General features: G+C 36.0%; 1 protein-coding gene across 2 annotated transcripts in view; it reads right to left on the reverse strand.

Moving 5' to 3' along the window:
- The window catches only part of HNMT (histamine N-methyltransferase), a 33237-nt gene extending 18653 nt beyond the window's left edge, over positions 1-14584 (reverse strand). Inside the window, exons 1-3 of one of the 2 annotated variants that reach the window (XM_037133211.2) lie at positions 14402-14584; positions 14140-14286; positions 8115-8167 (exon numbers count right to left, since the gene is read on the reverse strand). In XM_037133211.2, the coding sequence (XP_036989106.2) occupies positions 8115-8167; positions 14140-14276 (190 nt within the window). In that variant the 5' untranslated portion in view covers positions 14277-14286; positions 14402-14584. The remainder of the gene's footprint in view (positions 1-8114; positions 8168-14139; positions 14287-14401) is intronic. The other variant, XM_037133210.2, reaches the window with a different exon arrangement.
- Between the last annotated feature and the right edge of the window lie 8654 nt (positions 14585-23238).

Raw genomic sequence — 23238 nt, forward strand, 5'->3', positions numbered from 1 at the left:
TTAAATGTTTCTTTACTTTCTCTTTCTTGTCCTTGCAAGCAATGCCCTTGTTTGGGCCCAAATGATCTTTCTCTTCAAATACTTCAATAATACCTTAAAAAGACAATCTATATCTTCTGAATTCAGCTTCCTCAAAGCCATCACTACAATAACCATTTAAAACTAAGCTAAACTTCCCTGCTTAAAACCATTAAATGATTAATCAACTAGCTTAAAGTCCAAGCTTTTTAACTAAGCCCAGACTACTGCCTAGTTCCTCTTTCTGATGTCTAACAACTTTATATTTTGAAATGAGGAACCCAAAATTTCTTATATTTCCACCTTTCCCATTTTTCCTGTGTACTCCTGTATACCATGTTCTTCTATGCTCCTTCTCTTTTGCCCATGCTTTCTCTTCTTACAGAATTACTCTCCCCTCACTTCCTCACTTAATTTGATTAACTTCTATGCACCCTAAACACTTCCAAAGACAAACTGCCTTGGTAGTCTTTCCCACAGATCCTGGAAGTATCATCAGAATCCTTCAGAAAGAAACTACCCATCAATTGGCTCAACATGGCAACCCATATAAAAACTTTCTTGTGTTCCTTGATCTTATTTTATTCACTAGCAAAGGCTTGAGTCCAATGAATTTGTTAAGTAACATCAAAGACTCTAAAATGGTAGAGTGAACAATCGAGCAGATTTGATCATCAATCACTGAGAAACATATAAGAGGTTATCAAACCCTATAGACCATTAACCAACAATAAAGAGACTTTTCTAAAAGGGAGATCATTTGTTCTTTCTCAACTGAATCCCTCTGAGCAAGAGCTACAACATTATGAATGTACCCCAGTACCAGATGCTGAGCTCTCTATGAAGGCTTTTACAGAGTACACAAGCTGAACTAATGTGCCAAAAATAACAAGGAAAAGTAAATTAGAAGTGAATCAATCAAATAATTCAGGAATTCTGAGCAAATTCAGGGTTTAAACAAAAGAAACGTAGAAGCTTGCAGTCTACTTTTTTACTGAGCATTGCAAAGCCTTCTGGAAATCTTAAATTTAGATCCAGAAAACAGCATTTAGGAGAATGAGGCAATACGTTTTCATTTTACAGTCGGTCTCTTTTCACATACGATTTCATTAGGCATTGCTTGATCATAACCCTGGAAACTGTAGACCACTTATTTTGACACCCTAAGCCTTTAGATACATAAATGTCATCAACAGTTGCTTGGGTTAACTAAAGCTTATTATGTGTTTCCTCCTAAAGTTTTTAGAGCAGAATCTGCAAAGTTTCTTGTGATAAAATGGAAAAATTATAATGATTAAACAACTCTATTCCAATATATCATCCTTCTTTTCTTATTTTCCCCTACCCCTCCTCCCTTCACTCTTCTCTCCTCTCCTTTTCTCCCCTTCTTCTTTTGTGACTGCCAGAGCAAATTAATAATTTTAGAGGCTGCATTTTATGATGATATTACTGATTTTCCCAGTTGATCAATATGTGGAACTTGAGCAAAATTTGAAAAATACAGATATGCATCAGCACCAAACAAAAATTATTTTCTATTAGGCTGGATTTAGGATATTTTTTTTCTGTTCTGTTCAGTCCTGTTTTATTATCTATCAAATAGACTATGCTGATTTTTTGATTTGGAAAGTTAAATGAAAACTACACTTTAAAACTCTCCTTCCTTGCAAATTTATTTTTTTTGTATCATCCTTTCCCTCAAATCAGCTGCAACTACAATATTACCTCTCATGTCTCCTTTCTGGACTAAATGAGTGCTTTGCTTAATTGTACAGGCCAATATTTTTTGTGGTTATAATAGTGTACTTTCATATGAACCACATTTAAAATGTATCGGGTCTATATTTTTAAAAAAGGATATATAATTGACATCTCTGACACTGAGTTTATAAAAAGTTTAAAAACATGAAGGGGGAGGTTGGGGGAATCTCATCTTTTAGAAAACCTTCTCCACTCCCTGAATTTCAAGTATATACTTAATGAAATAGCAGAGAATTGTATTATTTGCTTAAAATTCAAGGTCATCTGATTAAAAATGGAAAAATGTGAAAAGGAAAATGTTAAAGTTTAAAAGAGAAAAAATAAACTCAAATATAGTATTCACCAGAATTAATTATGCAAATTTTTTAATTATCTCTATTCTTTAAATTGTACATTTGTAAATTAGAAATAATATGGTCTATGCAGCAGGATCATTGTAAAAGTTAGAGGCATTTTTATGGAGATAATTTACCACAGTTCACAATATACAGTATTTACTCAACAAATTGAAGCTTTAATGCACAATTTCAAGAAATATTTTTGAGCACCTACTTAATGCTAGCTGCTAATCAGTGGAGATGCAGCAACAAATAGACAAAAACATCCAATGTTTATAGATGGTGTTAAGTCCCGTGGAGAAGAGGCAAAAAAGAGTGAGAGGAAACCATAAAGGGGATCTTCATAATTTTCTACTGGGTGGTCAAGTATACTTCATGGCAACAGTGACATTTAAGAGATGCCTGAAGGAGGCTGAGAATGAGGAAAATGAAGAGTTACCTTTCTAAATGGGAAGTTCCACACTAAAGTGACAACTTGGAAAAGTACTCATCATGTATTCATGATGGCTTATCCTTCTAACTGAGCCTATTGTTACATAAAACAGAAATCCCAAACTTGAGAACCCTGTGGCTTCTCCGAGTGAGAAAATCTGCAGGTCAAGACAATGGGGGATTAGACTATTGAGTTATCTCTTGCTATCTGGTTTCCATCTATTCTTGCTTTATTTCTCATATCAAAGTATATATGAATTCTTTAGGTTATCAACAGGAAAAATTTATCTTATTACATTTTGCATTAAGATTATTATCTTCCTTGTTCCCTCTACTAAAATACAGGCAAACATACAAAAAAATATTTCCAGGGAGAAAAAACTGCCTGCATAATCCAACACTTAGCAGTGAAAAATAATTTCAGCTTTGAGTTTGCAACCAGAGCAAGAACAATCTTATTTTGAGTTACAGTGTGAAAGATAAAAGATTCTTGACAAAATCACTTCTTTTCCCCCTCCCTCTCTCTCTCTTTCCTACCCTGCATGCCTCAGTATTGAGGCAGTTCTGTCAGTATGGGAAATAAGAGAAGATAATTAAAATATCCATAGGATATCAGGAAGGGGATTATAAATACAAATTCTGAGTGATAAGGAAATTGCCATTTTCTTTGGTGTGTATTCTGGCTGTTGGCCCAGGAACAATACTGCCTAAATGAATGCTGTGCACCTGCAGGAGGCCTAAGAAAAGCCACGCTACCAAGTAGTTCTACAAAATAGAAACTTAGACAAAATGCCACAAAGGGAGCTCAACACTGAAGTGGAGCTATTTGATAGACAACCCAGGAAAGACTAAATCTTGACTTAACTTTTAATTTATAAATGTTAAACATATAGGTAGTTGACTGCTACTTCAGCACATACATAAATAAATCACATGTACAATATTGCAATAGTTACGTTTTATTGAGCTACTCTTAATGAAGTGCTAACATTCTCCTTTGTTTATACCAATGACAGGATTTGCAACATGAAACTATTTGGACTGACAAAGGTGGTCCAAAGTAATCACCCAGTTGATGAGTTAATATCAGTGCGAATGTGCTGACTCAGGCCCTCTTCCTCTCTCTCACTTAGATAACCTTCACAGTCTGGCTCTCTTCTGAGAGTCACTGCATTGTCCCTCCACATAAATAGTGGTTAAAATGCAAATATTACTGAGGACAATTATTAGTCATTTGCACCCTAGTGTGAGTAGAAAATTTGAGAGCCAATTCACTGACAGACTGTGTCCCAAACTGGCACAAAAACTGGCAAGACACAAATTCGTTCTTCAAAAAATTACAGATATACACGCCAGGGGATTTCAATTACATTGCAGATAATCAAAAGTGTGTATGAAAAATATTCAAATGTTAACCACAACAAAAAGAACGTGGACCTACCATTGCATTTTACCTGTTTTACTTGTATGCAGGCCATTACTGCATTGTTATTCATTCTAAAGCTGTGCAACTGAGCTTATTTGTATTTCTAAGTACACATTTAATCTGCCAGTAATGATAGTTTCGTCTTCGCTCTGCCCATTACGCCACGTTGTCATGTTTCAAGCCTTACTGAATTAGCCAAGACAATCTTGTTTACTCTGGTTTTAATGACAGTGGCTCCAATGTTGTAGCATCACATTTAGTTCTCTCACACCTGAAATGGATCTGTCTTTAACAATCCCTTCATGCTCACTCAAAGTTGTAAATACAATATTATAAAGTTAACTATTTTTTGGTAAAAGCACATGTGGAGAAAAGTTTATTTTTAAATACTATCTTTATTATTGCCTTTATATCTGAGGCCCCAAACTGGTTACCTGAAGTAGACAGTCTGAAATCCTGTTATATCAGTGAATCATTAGAGTACATATCCTTCTAAGCATACGGTAATTGCTACTATGCTGCACATAAGCAAAACAATTCTTACTCATTTCAAGTTAGAATGAAAACTAAAAAGTGTCTGAATATCCAGAAGTCCATGTAAATTACACTTCCTAGATAACCAAACATGGTTATTAGCCACACCACTCTGGAGCAATGCCTACCCCTTTCTTGACAGTTACTCATCATACATTTTTTGGACTACAAACACATTTAATAGTTCAACCACATAAGAAATCAGAGCTGAAGTCCCTTCTATAGCACATCTGAAATGTATTTTTCCAGCCTATACTGACATTCTTAGAGTGACAGATATCTCTTCATCTCCCAAGATATATCATTTCTGGACTGGTTCAATCATTAGAATATTCTAATACTGAACCAAGAAATTTCTCTCTTTTTCACCACTGGCCCTTCAAGGGCAAATATTCTGTAATTTGATCAACAAGAAGTATTTGAAAATGTCAATAAGCACATTCATATTCTTATTTTCTAGGAAAAAATTCCCTCAATTTCCTGTATCTCTCCACTCATTCCTAATTTGCTGGTATGTGTTGTTGGCTTACTCTGAACCACTGGAAAACACTAACCTTTGCTACTTACCACCTCCTGGCTGCTGAAGCTGACGTACTAGATCTTCCAGTTCCTATCCTAATTATTTGTTTTACTTCTATCAAACTAGCTTAGAACACTAAACCTCTGTGTCACCTTAACATGTCACTTACAAAAGGAGAGAGGATTAATAATTCGATAAAACTAGATTTTCAAATAGCTGGTCATAACTGAATACTTAATTTTTCCTTGAACAAGTCAAAAATTAACTTTTATATTGCTTAGTACAATTTGTTGGCCTGGACTAAAATCAAGATACCTGAGTTTTGTTCTTCTGCCTTGGTGACTCTGTTTTATTTGTACAATGAGGGTATTAATGGTCTCTAAACTCTCTATTTTTTAACCTCTGTAGGAATGCTAGTGTCCACTGCTATAGAACAAGAAAACTACCTACCTTACTATGTCAACATATATCAGAAAAATTACTAGCAAAAAAATGTTATGAAAGAGTTCAAATCGCCTGTGGTTCATACTGAGTGGCTTCAGTGGATTAAAAACTCTGTGCAATATAAACATACAAGGAGTAACCCCCCCAAACAGAAGTTATTTATAAAAGTGTATTTATTCTTATGTTTAAACTTTAGTCACCTCCCAAGTACTGTCCATTTGATGCAATACACACATATTAAGACAGTTTTTCCACTGCTCAAAATGGTTTTGAACTCGTCAATTTTGAAGCCTTTTAGTGCTCCTGATGTTTTTGTTTCACCTCTTCTACATCAGCAAAAGGCTTCCCTTTGAGGACTTTTTTTATCCAGAGAAACAAACAAAAAAAGTCGCCCGTCGCCCAACTGGTTGAATAGGGAGGGTGGGGAACTGAGGTCATGCTACTTTTGCTCAAAAAGTACTGAACATTCAGCATGGTATAGACAGCTGTGCTTGTAAATCACCCATTATTAAACAGGCAAACACATTGAAAGTCTTCCCAAAAAATTCAGTGAAGCTGTACGCAGCCTCTCACAACACCAGCAGATACACTGATACAGATGGGTTCCTAGATCACTCGACCTAGATAGGTTATCTAGTGGGGGAAGCCTGTACTACAGGGTGTCCACCCTCCAGAAGATAATTCCAGGGTTCTTTTGGCAGGAACCCCCTAGCATGTGTGTACTAGTATATTATATAAGGTCTGGTCATTGAAATGGTACACAATAGGTTAATATGAATAGAAGGAGAAAGCTGGATACAGGAAGACTGAATTATAGTCCATATAACCCATATAAAACAGTTCAGCAGATAAAATTATTCTCTTTTAAGCAGAACCCAGATCAAAGAGAACCACTGCTTGCTACTTCCTTCTGGAACTTTTTTCTAGGCATAAGTTTTCCCCTATAAATTAAAAGCATTCTTCTTTACCAAAAAGAGTGTGGATTTTATTTTCTCAATGTGCCATCTAGTCGACACTCTTTAAAAGTTGAATAATAATGGAGCCCCATTGAGTGGCTTAATTTTAGGAAGCATCAATATTGAAGATGGACCAAAAAGCATAATCTATGAGATTTAGAATACAATGCAATTGCTCTCAATATCTAAAGAACAATGCTGAAATGAACTGGATATGAATGCTTCAAGATCTTAAGTAAAGCAACCTAGCTGCTCACTGTATTTCATTAAAGTGCACATCACATAACTTTATACCTCCCAGTTTGACCTCTGGAAAATCTACATGGTCTATGTATCTGTTTGTTACTTGTTTTTCTCCTGATTTTCTCTCTTTGGGGTGGGGGGTGTTTGTTACATTCATTTCATACATCTTCCTGTACAACCCATGAATAGCAGCACTGTTTATCAATTATATTTCATTGATGTGGTAAATAAAGAAGTTGGCCACTGATTTCCTTTCCTTTGAGCTGCTCAGAGCCCTAATTATTGGTTGGCTTCTAACGTACATTTCCAAACACCTCTTCAAGTACCTTAACTGTGAAACCTCTCTTCACACAAACAGTGACCTCTGCACAAGACAGTCAGAAGACAGTAAGGGTACATATGGCCCCTGCTCGTGTTTCTGAAAAGGAAATCAAATAGGCCACCCAAAACCATGAGCATCAGGTGATATCCAGATGAACAGGAACTTAAAAATAAAGCAAACACAACTCAAGAGCTTGATATGAGGCTAAGCCTGGGGATGAAAATTTTTGTTTTGATTTTGCAAAGGGGGACAGCCTGTACCTTACAGGAGCAGTAACAATGTGCTAGCCACTTTATAAATGTTATCTATATAATGCTCACTACTACTGTATGAGGTATGATTCATTGTTCCCATTTTACTGATAAGAAGACTGAAGCCTATGCTTCAGCCAAGGTCACACAGTTCATTGGTGGCAGAGTCTGAAACTACTTCAGTCTGCCTTTCCAGACTTTCCATTTTCCCATAAGATAAATGCACGGGTTCTGAGAGTAGTGATGCCATGAAAAACTTACAAAAGGGGACTGGGAAGTGTGCTGAATTCTAAGAGGGAAGTTTTGGAATTGAAGCAGAGGAAGGGCATGGTTTAGGCAAGTGCAATTCAAAGAGCAGAACCACAGGAGGGTAAATTAATTATGTCATTAAGCATATGTTCCTCATAGCAAAACTTTTTCAGTGACGGGAGCTGTGCATTTATTTACATTCCAGTTCATGCTTATCTCCTTGTAGACTGCAACAGTTTGCAAACCAGCAGCCAGTCCACAGACCACATTTTAAGTGGGACAAGCTTAAGAAATGTCTTATGAAATTTTCCTTTTTTGTGATGTTAAATCATTTGGATAAAAGTTAGCCAAATATATTCTATATGTTTTCCATTTGTAAGAAAGAAAGCTACATCTTATCCTCGTTACAGACGGTAATGAAGGTTGATGTCCTAAATTCTATAAATCCATGGGGTCATCAATCTTAGTTGAAGTGGTATTGCTCTTACCAGTTTAAACAAACTAATCTCTTCCAAAAGTAGCTTTCTGAAAAAAACAAACAAACAAACAAACAACAATATTGCCATCAAATAACATGGTGTTTGGAACGAAATACAAATTTTAAAATATAATATTCATACCTGCACCTCCGCCAATGCTTAGAATCTTAACTTCTGACTTTTTATCTCCAATCCTGAAAAAAATTATGTTGTTTAAGAAAAATGTGCTAGGTGCTTTGGGAAAATCTTATTACTAAGCCTCAGTGAAAAGAACAGACAAATATTAGTGAACAAAAAAGTAGGCCAAAATGAAAGGTTCAAATTATTTCAGTAGTTATATTGCCATCTTTAGAAATCTTTAGAAATACAGGTTGCATTCATGAACAATTTTGAACTGGTAGACTTTTAGAAACACTATAAACATCTCAGAGGTAAGGTAAGCCATTTGTTGAGAATGTATTGGGAGAACAAGAACAGAAAAAGTGGGTTCCTGAGTCTTGTAACATAATTAGCCATTCTTTGTACATGGGGAAAGGCTGAGGTGATACTATCTCTATGACAGCTGCCTTCTTTCCTTTCTTCCTGCTAACTCCTTTTCAACAAACGTGTTTATTAAACATTTATTGTATGTATATTCTAAGCATTGAGAATACAAAAATGAATAAATAATACACTACTTTGCTCTCAAGTGAAATGTGAGATAATAAAGCTCTAGTACTAGAAACTGAGTGAAATTGATGACCTGGATAACAACACTACAGCTGGTTTTAAGTTGATTAAAGGGGTCAGAAAAAAAGTGTGAGTGCAAAATGCCGGGTTTCCAGCCAGGATGACTTGGTGAAGTGTGGTGCCCAAAAGGAAATGGAGAATACAGCTTGGTGGCAAGTTTATGTTTTGTCAGGGTTTTTCTTTTTGTTTTGTTTTGTTTTGATAAATCTGAATTCAACAGGCATTTAGGTATACAAGAGTTAATGTGGGTGAGAGAGATCCCAGGATAAATTATGTATTCTGGAGAATTATTGTAATGGTCAAAACGAGGAAAGTAGATTTCATCAACCAAGGACATTGCAAATAGTTAAAAGAGCAGTGAGATGATGATGCAATAGCAACTTTTTTTCTAGATTTTATTTATTTTTAGAGAGAGAGGAAGGGAGGAAGAAAGAGAGAGACAGAAACATCAATGTGTGGTTGCCTGTCATGTGGCCACCACTAGGAACCGGCCTGCAACCCAGGCATGTGCCCTGACTGAGAATCAAACCAGCGACCCTTTGGTTCACAGCCCACACTCACTCCACTGAGCTACACCAGCCAGGGTGTGCAATACCAACTTTTAAAAGTCACTGGATTATGGGACATACACAAAGAACACAGAGTACAGCAGCCAAGCTCAGAGATAAGAAAGGAGTAGTAGAAAGGACAAAGCAATCAGTGGTGTCAAAGGTGGCAAGGTGTACTACTAAAAAATTTAAAAAGGAAAAAATCTCCATTGAATTTGGCAACATAAATATCTTTGACAATTTTTTTTCAGTAGGCTGAGGGCAGAAATCAGATGGCAGTGGGACTAAAGATGAAGCTGACGAAGAGAAATAAGGATCTAGAGAGATTGTTGAAATAGGATCAGTGAGAAGAAAAGGGGTAACTGCTAAAGGGGAAACATGAAGTGAAGTATGTTTGCTTGTTGAGTTTTGGAATGGTGAACAAATCTAGTTTTGGGCTATTAAAGAGCCTATACAGAGTAAAAGGATGAAGGCAGAGTAATAGGATGAAGACGGAGTTTAAAGCAAGGTTCTCAAGGAAATTGGAAAGTATAGAGTCAAGGACAATGAGTTGCCTGCCATAGTTCTAATGAACTTACAACTCATAATCATGAGTTTTAATATACTGATTCCTGTCTATGTTCTTGGTTAATTCTTAAAAATGCTCATATCTGCGGATACCATAGTGAAGTTATGGATCAGAACACCCAAGCTGAAATCCCAGCTTACTGATTTGTAACATTGAACAAGTATTTAATTTCTCTGCATCTTTACTACCTATGAAATAAAATAATACCACCTACCTTATAGGATTGCAATAATGGTAGCTAACTCATGGAGGAGGTATGAGAATTAAATGACTTAATTCATATAAATCTCTTAGACTGGTATTGGTGTCTTCTCATATACAACATATATTAGCAATTATTATTATTCTAGGCACAGCTAAGTGATTTAAATGAATTAACTCTTTGAATCCTCACAACTCCTCTGTGAGTTAGATACTATTACTATCCCATTTCATATATTATAATGACAGTTAATAATTATTGAAAACTTACTGTTTGGGAACTAAATGTATTATATCCAACAACAACAACAGAACTTTACTATTTACAGCTATAAATTGTCATTCTACCCGATTCTTCACCTCAAGATGAAGAATGAATAAACTTACGTATACTGACATCTAAGAATCTCCCAGCAAACAGCTGAGTTTATATCGAATTGCTACAGTGAGCCACCCACTCAACGAAATCTTCCCTTATATATACAAGGAGGCTCTGAGTCACTTTCGAGTGCCTCTTCATCTGAGGAGATGGACAGTGAAGGTTTATTAGGTAGTTTGGGGGCGCCCCTAGCATGGAAGATGAAGACTAAAACAAGATCAAAATTCAGAAGAAATATGCAGACAGCAGTGGAAAATTTTATAGAAGATAAAATAAGGTATTACATGTGTGAAAGACTAATAGGATGCTATAAAATGAATTTATGGAAATTAAAAATTTTCCATATTATTATTAAAAAATAATAGCAAAATTTTAATAGAAAGGCTGAATGATAAAATTGTAGAAAACTAAAAATTTAAGAAAATTAGAGAATCAATCCACAAGGTCTAGTGTTTGTTGAATCCAAGTTCCAGAAAGAGAAAAAGAGAGGGGAAGATCTTTGGTATTTGATCTAAAAATACCAAAGTTTTCTTGAAGAATCTGAACCTCAACTGAAATGGCCTAGGCAATACCAACAAAAAAGGGTGAAAAAGACCCATGCCACAACTCATTATCTTTTTTTTCAAAAATATTTTATTTATTTATTTTTAGAGAGAGGGCAAGGGAAGGAGAAAGAGTGGGAGAGAAACATCAATGTTTGGTTGCCTCTCATGTGTCCCCTACTGGGAACCTGGTCTGCAACCCAGGAAGCATGTGCCCCGACTAGGAGTTGAACCGACGACCCTTTGCTTCACAGTCCAGTGCTCAATCCCCTGAGCTACACCAGCCAGGGCCACAACTCATTATCTTAAAATTCTATAATACTACATATAAGATCCTAAAAGCTTCTAAGTAGGGAAAACAAAAACAAAAAACAAGAAACAACAAAAAGATGATAAGCCAAAGATGACAAATTTGAATGGTATTGGATTTCTCCACAGTAAATTTAGTAGGTAAAAACAATAGAAGAATACATTTAAAATTATAATATAAAATCATGTCAGCATAGAATCTTAGACCCAAACTGTCCAAAGATGAGCATAGAGTGAAGACATTTTTAAACAAAATCTCAAAAAGTTTACCTCCCATATACTCCTTCTTGAGAAGCTATTAAAGGATTAGCTGAAGGTTAAAACAAAAAGTGGGGGAGAAGAAAGAAGAAGAAACAAAGAAAAAGATAAAGGAAACCAGAAAGGCACCTGATCCAGAATCAGGGAACCCAATACAAGAAAGATGAGAATTTATAGGAGGTGAAATAAATTCCCTTATCCGTAATTGTATAGCAGGCTAAGAGCAAATCACCACAGACTGGAGGAAAAATAACAGAGAACTCCAGAAAAGATGTTCCCACAGGTAAAAAGTAACAGATTACTTGATCTGCTGGAATATACTGAGAGAAGTTTAATTCTTCTGCTTGGAGTATAAGTAATGATAGGTACATAGAAAACTAAGGAAATCTAAGGCTCATGGAAAACTAAAATTCAAGACAATAGTTAACTCTAGGAAAGACAAAAAGCTGGACATGGAAGGCAATGTAATTGTAATGTAATGCATTGTTCAAATATAAATAACGTGTACATAGGCAAAATTATATAAATACTCAAATTACTTAACAAAAATTTGACATAAATATATTGATATGATAAGGGAGGAAATGCACATATTCATTTAGGTATTTTAACACAAAAAACTGAAGAAAGAGAAGAATAACATGCCATTTAGAATTAGGGAAGACCATTTCATAAGAAACCACAAAAAAATTGGAGTGTTGAAAGTAGTTCCCCATGGAGGGTAGAAGAAGTCAGGGCTAGGAGTAGGTAGGCAAGAAACCAGTATACATACATATATATATATTTTTGCTGTTGTTGGAATAAACTCTTTAGAACCATTTGATTTAATTTTTTTTAGAATGAAAAATAAAGCAGGCAGGTTGAGTATTTATATAACAGAAAAAACTTTAAACAGCAATTTTAAAGGTCCTTTAGCTAAAACTCATTCCAAACATCACCTTTACAAAAAGTTACTTTTAAAATAAATAACACTTTGATTTAGATTATTTCTAATTATATATTACCAATATAATGTGAACTCATTTATGTCTTTGAAAGTTTTCCAGTCTTATTTTTAAAGGTTTTATTTATTTATTTTTTAGAGAGGGTAAGGGAGGGAGACAGAGAGGGGAGAAACATCAATGTGTCACTGCCTCTCTCATACCTCCTACTAGGGAAATGGCCTGCAACCCAGGGACGTGCCCTGTCTGGAATCAAACCAGCAACCCTTTGATTTGCAGGCTGGCATTCAACTACTGAGCCACAACAGCTAGGGCAGTTTTCCAGTCTTTTACGAGTTCCACATTCAGTATTTCCAATTGGATTATATATACCTTGAAAAGAAGGGTCACCGTTTATTATGTTATATCCATTCATGGTGCCTCTTCGAACCAAACTGATGGCTAAAGAAAACCAAGTGTCTGGATAAGCCATAGACATGAATACAGATGTTTAGTTCTTCAAAAGAAGTCAGAAACTAGTTGCTTTTAATTTTAGAAATTAACAAATAAACCCAAAGAAGTAAACTATAACTAGTTCCCATTTAAGAAATATTTCTATATTTGCTCCCTGCTTCAATTTTGCATCATTATTCTATTACTATTTAATTATTAATAAATTACATAATACTCTACTTTTAAAAACCACATTTAAACTATATGTCAACTGTAATGGAAAAAATGTTTAAGTATTTTAAAAACACATATAAAAACTAAACCATAAAAAAAACAAAGCAAAACACAATTTCATATACATCTAGCAGTGTCTGCTCTGGTCAGGCAGAGGTATCTTCCTGGTGTAAGAATTTCAGGCCTATAATAGAGAAAGCCAGCAAAAGATAAAATTTCAGTTTCCTTTGCTGTTGCCGATTGGATCTACAGTCAGTTATTTCTTCCCAGTTTTCCATCAGTATTTCCTGAAGCAAAGTAAGTTACAGCAATCCACCCCTAGATAGGTGATTTGATTATCTTCAGCATGTGGAATCTGTTACTCTCATAATGCTTATCAGCTCTGGCACAAATTGAACACATTAATCATGAAAAAAAGCAGTCTGCAAGAAGGATAGGAACTAGTGAGTTTCACTGATAACAGGAAAATGCTTTTTTCTTTTGGGCCACATTGCTAATATTAACTTGAAAGGAGAAGACAGATATTTTTCGGAGCATAATAGCTATAATAATGAATAAGAAAAAGGAATCCAAATTGATACTAGGAAAATTGAGAAGCAGCCACTCAATCCTCAGGGACAAATAGTATTTGGTAATTATTTATACTTGATTCTAATAAAAAGAATATTAGACTCCACTTGGGACATTTTTGAATGAGAAATTTAGGAGGGGGTGAAAAATCTGAGCTGAAAGATTTTCATCTTATCTTTTCCCAAATGAATATGGATTTGTGCCTTCAAATGGTTAATGCTTATTTCCACTCAGCTGGAAATGCTGCACAAATAGGATCCTTTGAATGTTTAAAGCAAATGTCTAACTAAGGCGCCACAGAAAACGGGGCACAGTGCGGCAAGGAGGGAGGGAACTGCTGTCAGTAGCAGGTACTTATTCCCGTGCCCAGCCTCCCGGGCTGGGTTCCACCCGTCTATCACTGGAAAAAAATCACAGAGGCTCGTCCTTTAGACAAAAACGTCCTTTTGTGTTACCTTGCTATTATGCCTGGCAGCTCGTTGTCCAGGAATTCCTGCATGCACTGGTGTTCCGTAGAATTGTTGAGAAACCTCCGAAAAGATTCAACATACCGGCTGTGATCAGAAACCAAGCTCCTCATGGAAGATGCCATATTTGATTTGCTGAGGAAAACAGGAAGAAAGGGAAGTTTAACTTCCTCTCTCCTCTTTTCCCAGTTCCTTTTTTCTTTCCCTACCCCCACCGACTTGTTTTCAAGAAAGAAAAGAAGAAACTTGCTTTGAATTTAACAGGCAATGAAAGGCTGGTATGCAAAGCTCAGTGTTACATCAGTGGGACTTTTGCACTGATACTTGAACCCCGATGCAGTCGTTTTATAAAAACTGGAGGTACTAAGCAAGGCAGTAAATCCACTAGTAAAATTTATTTTACTCCCAAAGTTCAGAGAGTTGTAAAAACAAACTACAGCCTGATCACTTCCTGTTTTATCAGCTGCTGCCTGCTAGTAAGTTCCAAACTGCTTTCAGGGTCAAAGGTGACAAACACAGGAATAAACATGCCAGCTACAAAAGTACAAAGCACTTTCTGAAATTTGCAACTGTTGAAATTTTTAACATGGAATTACTGTCCTCACTCTCTTGTTTTCTGTGGAGAGTTTCATGCCTTCATGTCCTTCAACAGTTAACTTTAAAAAATTCATCTGCTGCATTTCTTAACATACTGACTAATTTGTTGTGATTTAGGAAGTCTCTTCAGAATAAACAACCAGAGAAGAAGCACAGAACTATTAGCTACAAGGTCTCAAAAGCCTGGGGGTAAGAAATGAGGGACTGGGAGTGGAGTCTGAGGACAAGAGTTCAGGGCAGCAAGGTAAAATAAAAGCTGAGTTCATTGGACAGCTTCCCAAGATGCTTCTGAAAGTGGAATCATAAGTTCTTAGGGTTGGATGAGCCTTTGGAGTCCAGTAGTGTCACCCATCAAAGGGTTCAGTGTTAGAATATCCAGATGCCGGACGTATACCTGGGAAGTGGTCTTAAAGGAAGCTACCCTCTATCCAATGAAAGATTATTAATAATATTATACAACTCATGGAGGAGTTGTGGGAATTAAGTTAATTTATGTGCATCTCTTAGAAATGTGTCTGCATAAACCATTCCCTTTTCTGTTTCACTTCCAAAACAGCCCTCTAAGCATTCAGCATACTCCCCAGCCGTTTTTTTTACAAGCATTTTATGGTCTCATTACTTCCACAGCCATAGGCTTTTATCCTAGGGGGAAAATGGAAAGTTCGGAAAACAGATTGGTGTGCCTATAGCTCCTGATTGGACCCTAATAAACTATGTGACCTTAGCTAAAACATAAGTTTCAGTTTTCTCATCAGTTAAATGGGAACAATACACTAAATCTCATAGAGGTGTTGTGAGAATTACAGAGATAACTCTTATACAATACTTAGCACATTATTACTGCTCCTGTAAGGTGCAGGCTGCTGCCTTCTGCAATAATAAAACAACAACGAAGTTGTTTTATTTATAGGTACCAAAAATTGATTTTCATATCATTTTCACGTGTTTTGAAATATTATCACCCTCCTTTGGATGTTCTTCAATCATCTAAATATAAAATTTATTTTTAGCTCATGGCTGCTTGTACAAAAACAGTTGATGGGTTGGGTTTGGACCATGGCCCTTAATTGGCCAACTAGTAATTTAGCTCTCAGGCCTCCATATATTTGCTGCTTAACTCCCATCTCTATCCACCCAGCCTCACCTTCCTCATACTGCTCTGAGCTTTCATGTCTTACTATCTTCCACACTTCTTTTTAGAACTTAGTTCAAATCCTTTATTTATGAATTCTTTGACTGAACAAATATTTAGTAGGGGTCTAATGTGTGCTATTCTGCTGAGAAGAAATATCATTGATGTTATCTTCAAAGTTCCTACCTTTAACTAAAACCCAATCTCCTCCTAAGTTCATCACCTGCCTCACTTGTCAATTCTTCACTAAAAATGTGCTCTTCATATAAATTTCATTAAGGATTTTTCTCTCCATTCTCATTGCTTCCAACCTACTTAAGATTCTCTCTTTTTTTTTTCATTTGCTGTGCTATTTTCCTTTTTCTTTCTTTAAAAGAACAACGTAGGGTTTAGCACAGTGTTTTAATTTGTTTTTAAATATTTTTAAAGTTTAAAAGTTTTAATTCACTTTTTACAATTAACTCTAGTAGAGCTTTATTGTATTATGATCATTTTCTATTTTGTTCTATTTTTTCAGTTTTTTTCAAGAAAGGTAACCAATTAATCTCAACTTCTTTGAATTTTTTATTGTTTTACTTTTTACTAAATTTATTGGGGCAAACTTGGTTAATAAAATAATATAGTTTCCAAGTGTGAAATTGTATAATACATCATCCATATTATGTGTTCACCACCCAAAGTCAAGTCTTTTTCTGTCACCATTTGTACCCCATTTACCCTCTTCTACTTCCTCCACCCCCTTTTCCTCTGGTAATACTGTGCATACTGTTGTCTGTGTCTATGAAGTAATTTTTTCTTACTTCCTTCACCTTTTTCACCCAGCCTTGCAAATCCTCTCTCCTCAGACAGCAGTCAGTCTATGTTCTATGAGTTTGTTTCTATTTTGTTTGCTAGATTGCACATTTGAGTGAAATCACATAGTAGTTGTCTTTCTCTGACTGGCTTATTTCACTTAGCATAATACCTTCCAGGTCCACTCATACTGTCACAAAGGGTAAGATTTCCTTCTTTTTAATAACCAAGTAGTATTTCATTGTATAAAACTACAAGAGCTTTTTAATCCACTCATTTAGTGACATACACTTGGGCTGATTTCAAATCTAGGCTATTATAAATAACACTGTAATCAACATAGGGGTGTATATATTCTTTTGAATCAGTATTTCAGGTTTTTTTTCATATATATTGTGAAAAGTGGAATTGGTTGGTTACAAGGCAATTCCATTTTTAATTTTTTAAGGTAACTCCACAGAGTTTTACACAGTGGCTGCACCAGTCTGCATTTCCACCAACAGTGCATGAGGATTCCCTTTTTTTCACATCCACACCGATACTTGTTTGCTGAATTATGTCCATAAAGATGATAGCCATTTTGACAGGTGCAAGGTGATATCTCATTGTGGTTTTAATTTGCATTTCTCTGAGGATTAGTGACACTGAGCATCTTTTCATATGTTTTTTGGCCATCTACATGTCTTCTTTGGAGAAACGTCTATTCAGATCCTTTGTCCATTTTTAATTGGATTATTTGTCTATTTTGTGTTGGGTTTTATAAATTCTTTATTAATTTTGGATATGGACCCCTTATTAGATATATCGAGCAAATATGTTCTCCCATTTGGGAGCGCTGTCTTTTCACTTTGTTAATGGTTTCCCTTGCTATGCAAAATCTTCTTAGTTTGATAAAGTCCCATTCATTTATTTTTTTTGTTGTTTACCTTGGCTGAGGACATATATCAGAATAAAATGTTGCTAGGAGAAATGTCTGAGATTTTACTGCTTAGCGTTTTTTATGATTTTTATGGTTTCAAGCCTTACATTTAAATTTATAATCCATTTTCATTTATTCTTGTGTCTGTTGTTAAAACAGTCTCATTTCTTTTTTTTTTTTTTTTGCACATATCAGTTCAATTTTCCCAACACCTCCTTTGTCAAAATCAAATATAATTGACCATAAAGACATGAGTTTAATTCTGGGCTCTTTATTCCATTCCATTGATCTATATGTCTATTTTTATATCAGTACCATGTTGTTTTGGATACTATGGCCTTGTAGTGTAGTCTGACATCAGACACTGTGATTCCAACAGCTGTGGCTATTGAGAGTCTTTTGTGGTTCCATATACATTTTTGGAATATTTGTTTCAGTTCCGTGAAAGAATTCATTGCTGTCTTAATAGGAATTGCATTGAATCTATAAATTGCTTTGGGTAATATGGACATTTTAGTGATGTTAATTCTTCCTATTCGTGAACATGGTACAAGCTTCCACTTATTTGTTTCGTTCTATTTCTTTCTTCAGTGCCTTGCAATTTTCTGAGTACAGGCTTTTTTTGTCCTTGGTTAAATTTATTCCTAGGTGTTTTATTTTATTATTTTTTAATGGTATGGTGTTCTCAGTTTCCATTTCTTATAGTTCATTATTGATGTGTAAAAATGCAACTGATTTCTGGACACTTATGTTGTATCATGCTACTTTACTGAATTCATTTATCAGTTCTGATAGTTTGGGGGGTAATCTTTAGGGTTCTCAATATACAGTATCATATCATTGGCAAATAATGACAATTTTACCTCCTCTTTTCCAGTTTGGATGCATTTACTTTTTTCTTTTTGTGTGATTTCTCTGGCTCAGTACTATGTAGAATAAGATTGGGGAAAGTGGTATCCTTGTCTTGTTCCTGATTTTAAGGAAAACACTTTTAGGTTTTGACTATTGATATGATGTTGGCTATGGACTTGTCATATATAACTTTTATTACATTAAGGTGTATTCTTTCAATTCCTACTTTGCTGAGACTTTTTATCGTGAATGGGTGCTGGATTTTATCACATGCTTTTTCTGTATCTATTGATATGATCATGAGAATTTTTATCTTTCATTTAGTTTATTTGTTGTATCACATTTATTGATTTGTGGATATTCTACCAATTATGTATTCCCAGAATAAATCCCAATTAATCATGGTGTATGATCTGTTCAGTGTATTGCTGGATCTGCTTTGCTGCTATTTTGTTGAAGATTTTAACCTTGATGTTCATCAGGGATACTGTCACATAATTTTGTTTCTTTGTAGCATTGTTATCTGGTTTTGAAATTAGGATAATGCTGGCCTCGTAAGATGAACTTGGGAGTCTTCCTTTCTCTTGAATTTTTTGAATAGTTTAAGAAGGAGAAGTGTTCTTCTTTGAATGTTTGGCAAAATTAACCTGTGAAGCCATCCATTCTAGGACTTTTGTTTCTTGGGAGGTTTATTTATTCATTTGTTTATTTTGGTACAGCATCCATTTCATTATTTGAAATTGGTCTACTCAGATTCTTCCCGATTCAGTTTTGGAAGATTGTATGATTCTAATAATTTAGCCATTTCATTGAGATTGTCCAATTTGTTGGCATATAGTTGCTTATAATATTTTCTCAAAATCCTTTATATTTCTTTGGTGTCAGTTATTACTTCTCCTCTTTCATTTTGATTTTATTTATTTGGGTCCTCTCTTTTTTACTTCATGATTCTGGATAATAGTTTATCAATCTTATTTATATTTTCAAAGAACTCTTGGTTTCATTAAAATTTTGTAATTTTTTAGACTCTATTGTGTTATTTCTGCTCTGACATTTAATATTTCCTTTGTTCTACTCACTATGAGTTTTGTTTGTTGTTCTTTTTCTAGTACCTTTAAGTGTACAGATTACTTATTTGAGATTTTTCTTATTTTTTAAGTAAGACTATAATGCTATGAATTTCCCTGTTAGGACAATGCTCACTCTGTTCTATAGATTTTAGGTTGTTATATTCTTATTTTCATTTTTTAAGGTATACAGTGGTACCTTTGTACTTGACATTAATTCTTTCTGGAACTTGTGATGAGCACTGAACCCCACTAGTACTGAACAATGAAGCATTTTCTCTTGCAGTGTGATGTCATGACTCATAAAAGTTCTAGCAAGTGTGATGATTCCTGAGCAAGCACCAAGCGCTAAAACATTTTTTTCTCCAAAATGCAACAAAGACAGGGTTTGATGAGTCTGAAGCCAACAAGTACTGAGGCATGACTGTATTTTTATTTCTTCCTTGATGTCATTGTTTAGTAGCATGTTATTTAGCTTCTAGAGAAAATATTTTATATGGATTTAATCTTCCAGAATTTATTGAGACTTGGTTTTTTTTGTAACATGTGGCCTATCCTAGAAAATGTTGCCTATGCACTTGAAAAAAATGTATATTCTGCTTCTTTGAGGTGAAATGCTATGAAGATATCAATTAAATCTTTAAATGGTGTGTCATTTAAGGCCACCATTTCCTTGTTGATTTTCTGTCTGGAAGAACTGTCCATTGATGTCAATATAGTGTTAAACTCCCCTACTATGACTATATTACTGTCAGTCTTTCCCTTTATGTCCATCAAGATTTGCTATTTATTTAGATGCTCCTATGTTGGGTACATAAATGTTTATAAGGGTTTTATCCTTTTGTGTGATTGCTCCCTTTATAATTATATGATATTTTTCCCTGTCTCTTACTATAACCTTTGTATTAAAAATAAGTATTGCTGCCCCAGCTTTTTTGTCATTTTCATTTGCATAAAATATCTTTTTCTATCTCTTTAGTTTTAGTCTGTGTGTATCTTTTGTTCTTAGATGGGTCTCTTGTAGACACACATATATATGTCTTGTTTTCTTATCCATTCAGCTACCCTATATCTATTGATTGGAGTATTTAAATCATTTATATTTGAAGTGATTATTGATAGGTATGTATTTATCACTATTTTATTCTTTATAACTATGTTACTCTGTTACTCTGTTCTTGTTCTTGTTCTCCTTTTCCTCCTTTTTAAAGAAGACCCTTTAATAGTTCTTGTAATACTGGTTTGGTTGTAATGAGCTCTTTTAGTTTAGTTTTTTTTAATTTTTTGCCTGGGAAGTTCTTTATCTCTCCTTTAATTTTAAATGACAGTGTTGGTGGGATGCTTTTCATCACTGATATTTCAAGCGACTCCTTCTGGCCCATTGTTTTTGTTGATAAATCAACTGACTGTTTTATGGGAGCTCTGTTATAGGTTATTAACTGTTTTTCTCTTGCTGCTTTTAAGATTCCCTTTTTTACTTTAACCTTTGGCATTTTAATTCTGATGTGTCTTGGTGTGGACTGCTTTGAATTCATATTGTTTGGGTTTCTCTGCACTTCCTGAACTTGTGTGTCTTTTTTTCTTCACTAGGTTAAGGATGTTTTCAATCATTATTTCTTTAGATAGGTTCTTGATCCCTTTCTCTCTCTTCTTCTTTTAGTATGCCTATAATGTGGCTGTTGTTGTGCTTTATGTTGTTCCAAAGGTTCTTTAAAATATCCTCATTTATAATTTTTTTCTGCTCTGATTGAGTGTTTTCTGGTACCTTGCCGATTGGATTCTTTGCTTTATCCAACCTACTGTTTATGTCTTCTATTATATTCTTCATTCCAGATACTGTATTCTTCACTTTTGGCTGTTATTTTTTAAGGATTCTGTTCTTTTTTGTGCTGTTGAAGTTCTTTACTAAGTTTCTCAAGCATCCTTACAAGCAATTTTTTGGTACTCTATGGTAAATTGCTTGCTTCCATTTCATTTAGCCCTTTTGGGGGGAGTTTTCTCTGGTTCTCTCTGTCTCCCCATTTTGGCTGCCTTTCTGTGTGTGTTTATATGTATTGGGTTGATCTGCTATATGTCCTGTGGGACCTGGTGGTGCAGTCTCCTTGACCCCCTGAGTTGGGTGCTCCAGGAATGTCCCTTATGTGGATTATATGAGCTCAGCTGTTGTAATTGAGTCATGATTGTTATTGGCCAATTTGTGTGTGAGGAGAATCGTTAGGCTGGCTGACTGTGATGATCAAACCCCAACTGTAGAGTACTAGCTGCTATGAAAATGCTGACTGCAGGGAGCAGATTTCACTTCAGGAGGGTCTTGTTTCTGCCAAGATCTCCCTATAAGATGCCACTGGTCAAGCTAATTGGATCCTGCTCTGATGTTGTCTGAAGCTGGCCACTGGCTGTGACTGTTTTGAAACCTCTGTGGGAGGGACTTGGGTTCAGATCCATGTCAAAACTGCCTGTCACTGGCCCTGGACAACATATTAGGAGCTGCAAAGCAATCCACAGCTGTGGCTGCCTTTTCCGGGAAGGACCAAGGCAGCCACAACTGTGAAGCTCACCAAAGCTGGCTTCCACCAGCACCGTGCTTGGGGCTTATCAGCAAAAGGTTCAAGGTACTCTAAGATCCGGGTATGGATGCCTCTGCCTGACAGCTGTCTGTTAGGCTTAGTCACTGAAATAGCCTCTGGCAATACTCAAGTTGCATGAAGTAGGTTCATAGTGAGTCACCATGTAGAAGCAAGTGGTGTTCACCAGGTATGTAGGTTCCAACTTGGTGCCAGTGCTGGGTCTGAGGACACTCAGTCAAAGTCCCAAGATAAACCACATCCAGCTGCCCTCCACTGGGTGTCTGTAGACCTTTGTGGTGGTATCAGGTCTCGGGGTATCATCAGACTGCGGCGAACAGAGCAGGTCCAAACAGACCACAATATGACTGTGTAAAGGGAAGAGTCTGTGTTGGTTGGGCATGCAACAGAAAAACGACCCCTGTGTTAGATCCACACAACTCAGTCTTTCCCAGATTCTGCTGGGAGCTTGAGCTCAGCAGGGCAGGGCCACCAGAATTTGGGAGGGTTGGATAGCACATCCACGTGTAGGGGAGACACTGCTTGTCAGCTTCACAGGAAAGTGGGGGTGATGGCCTCCACCCCAAGGACACACAACTCAGTCACTGACACCTCACTGAGTCTTCCCAGACCTCTACACCCTGGCCCAGGCAATTTAGTCCTCTGTAGGGCACAAGCTCTACAGATTGGGGCAACAGGGTATCCTGAAGGTGAGACTATGGCATTCCCCAAGGTTCATGTATTAGAGGGGAGAGCTCCACCCAAGAAAAGTGGCTTCTGTGGTGTGGCAGAATAACAAAATACAGAGATCCTGGTGGCTGGCTGTTCCTTCGGCTCTCTCTCCAGAGCCACAAACCCAAGTCTTTCCCCACACAACTATAGTCTGCTCCATCCTCCCTCCACCACAGTCCAGAGTGAGTGGCTTCAAATAAGATTTTGTCCGCTGGTCTTTTAAGAGGACAACTTTGTCCCTAGCTAACTCTAGCCTCTCCTGGATAGACAAAATCCTTGCTGCTTTTCAGAGCTAGATGTTACATGGGATGTTAGATGTTACATGTCACAACACCTCTTCCTGGCTCTGGTACTTTGAATTTAGGAGCCTGGAGTGGGATTGAGACCCCACAGTCCTCTGGGGGAACTTTTGCAGCTAAGATATCCCTTTGG

This window comes from Artibeus jamaicensis, unplaced genomic scaffold (assembly GCF_021234435.1).
Source record: "Artibeus jamaicensis isolate MK-2021 breed Jamaican fruit bat unplaced genomic scaffold, CSHL_Jam_final contig_1284, whole genome shotgun sequence".
NCBI classification, from domain to species: Eukaryota; Metazoa; Chordata; class Mammalia; order Chiroptera; family Phyllostomidae; genus Artibeus; species Artibeus jamaicensis.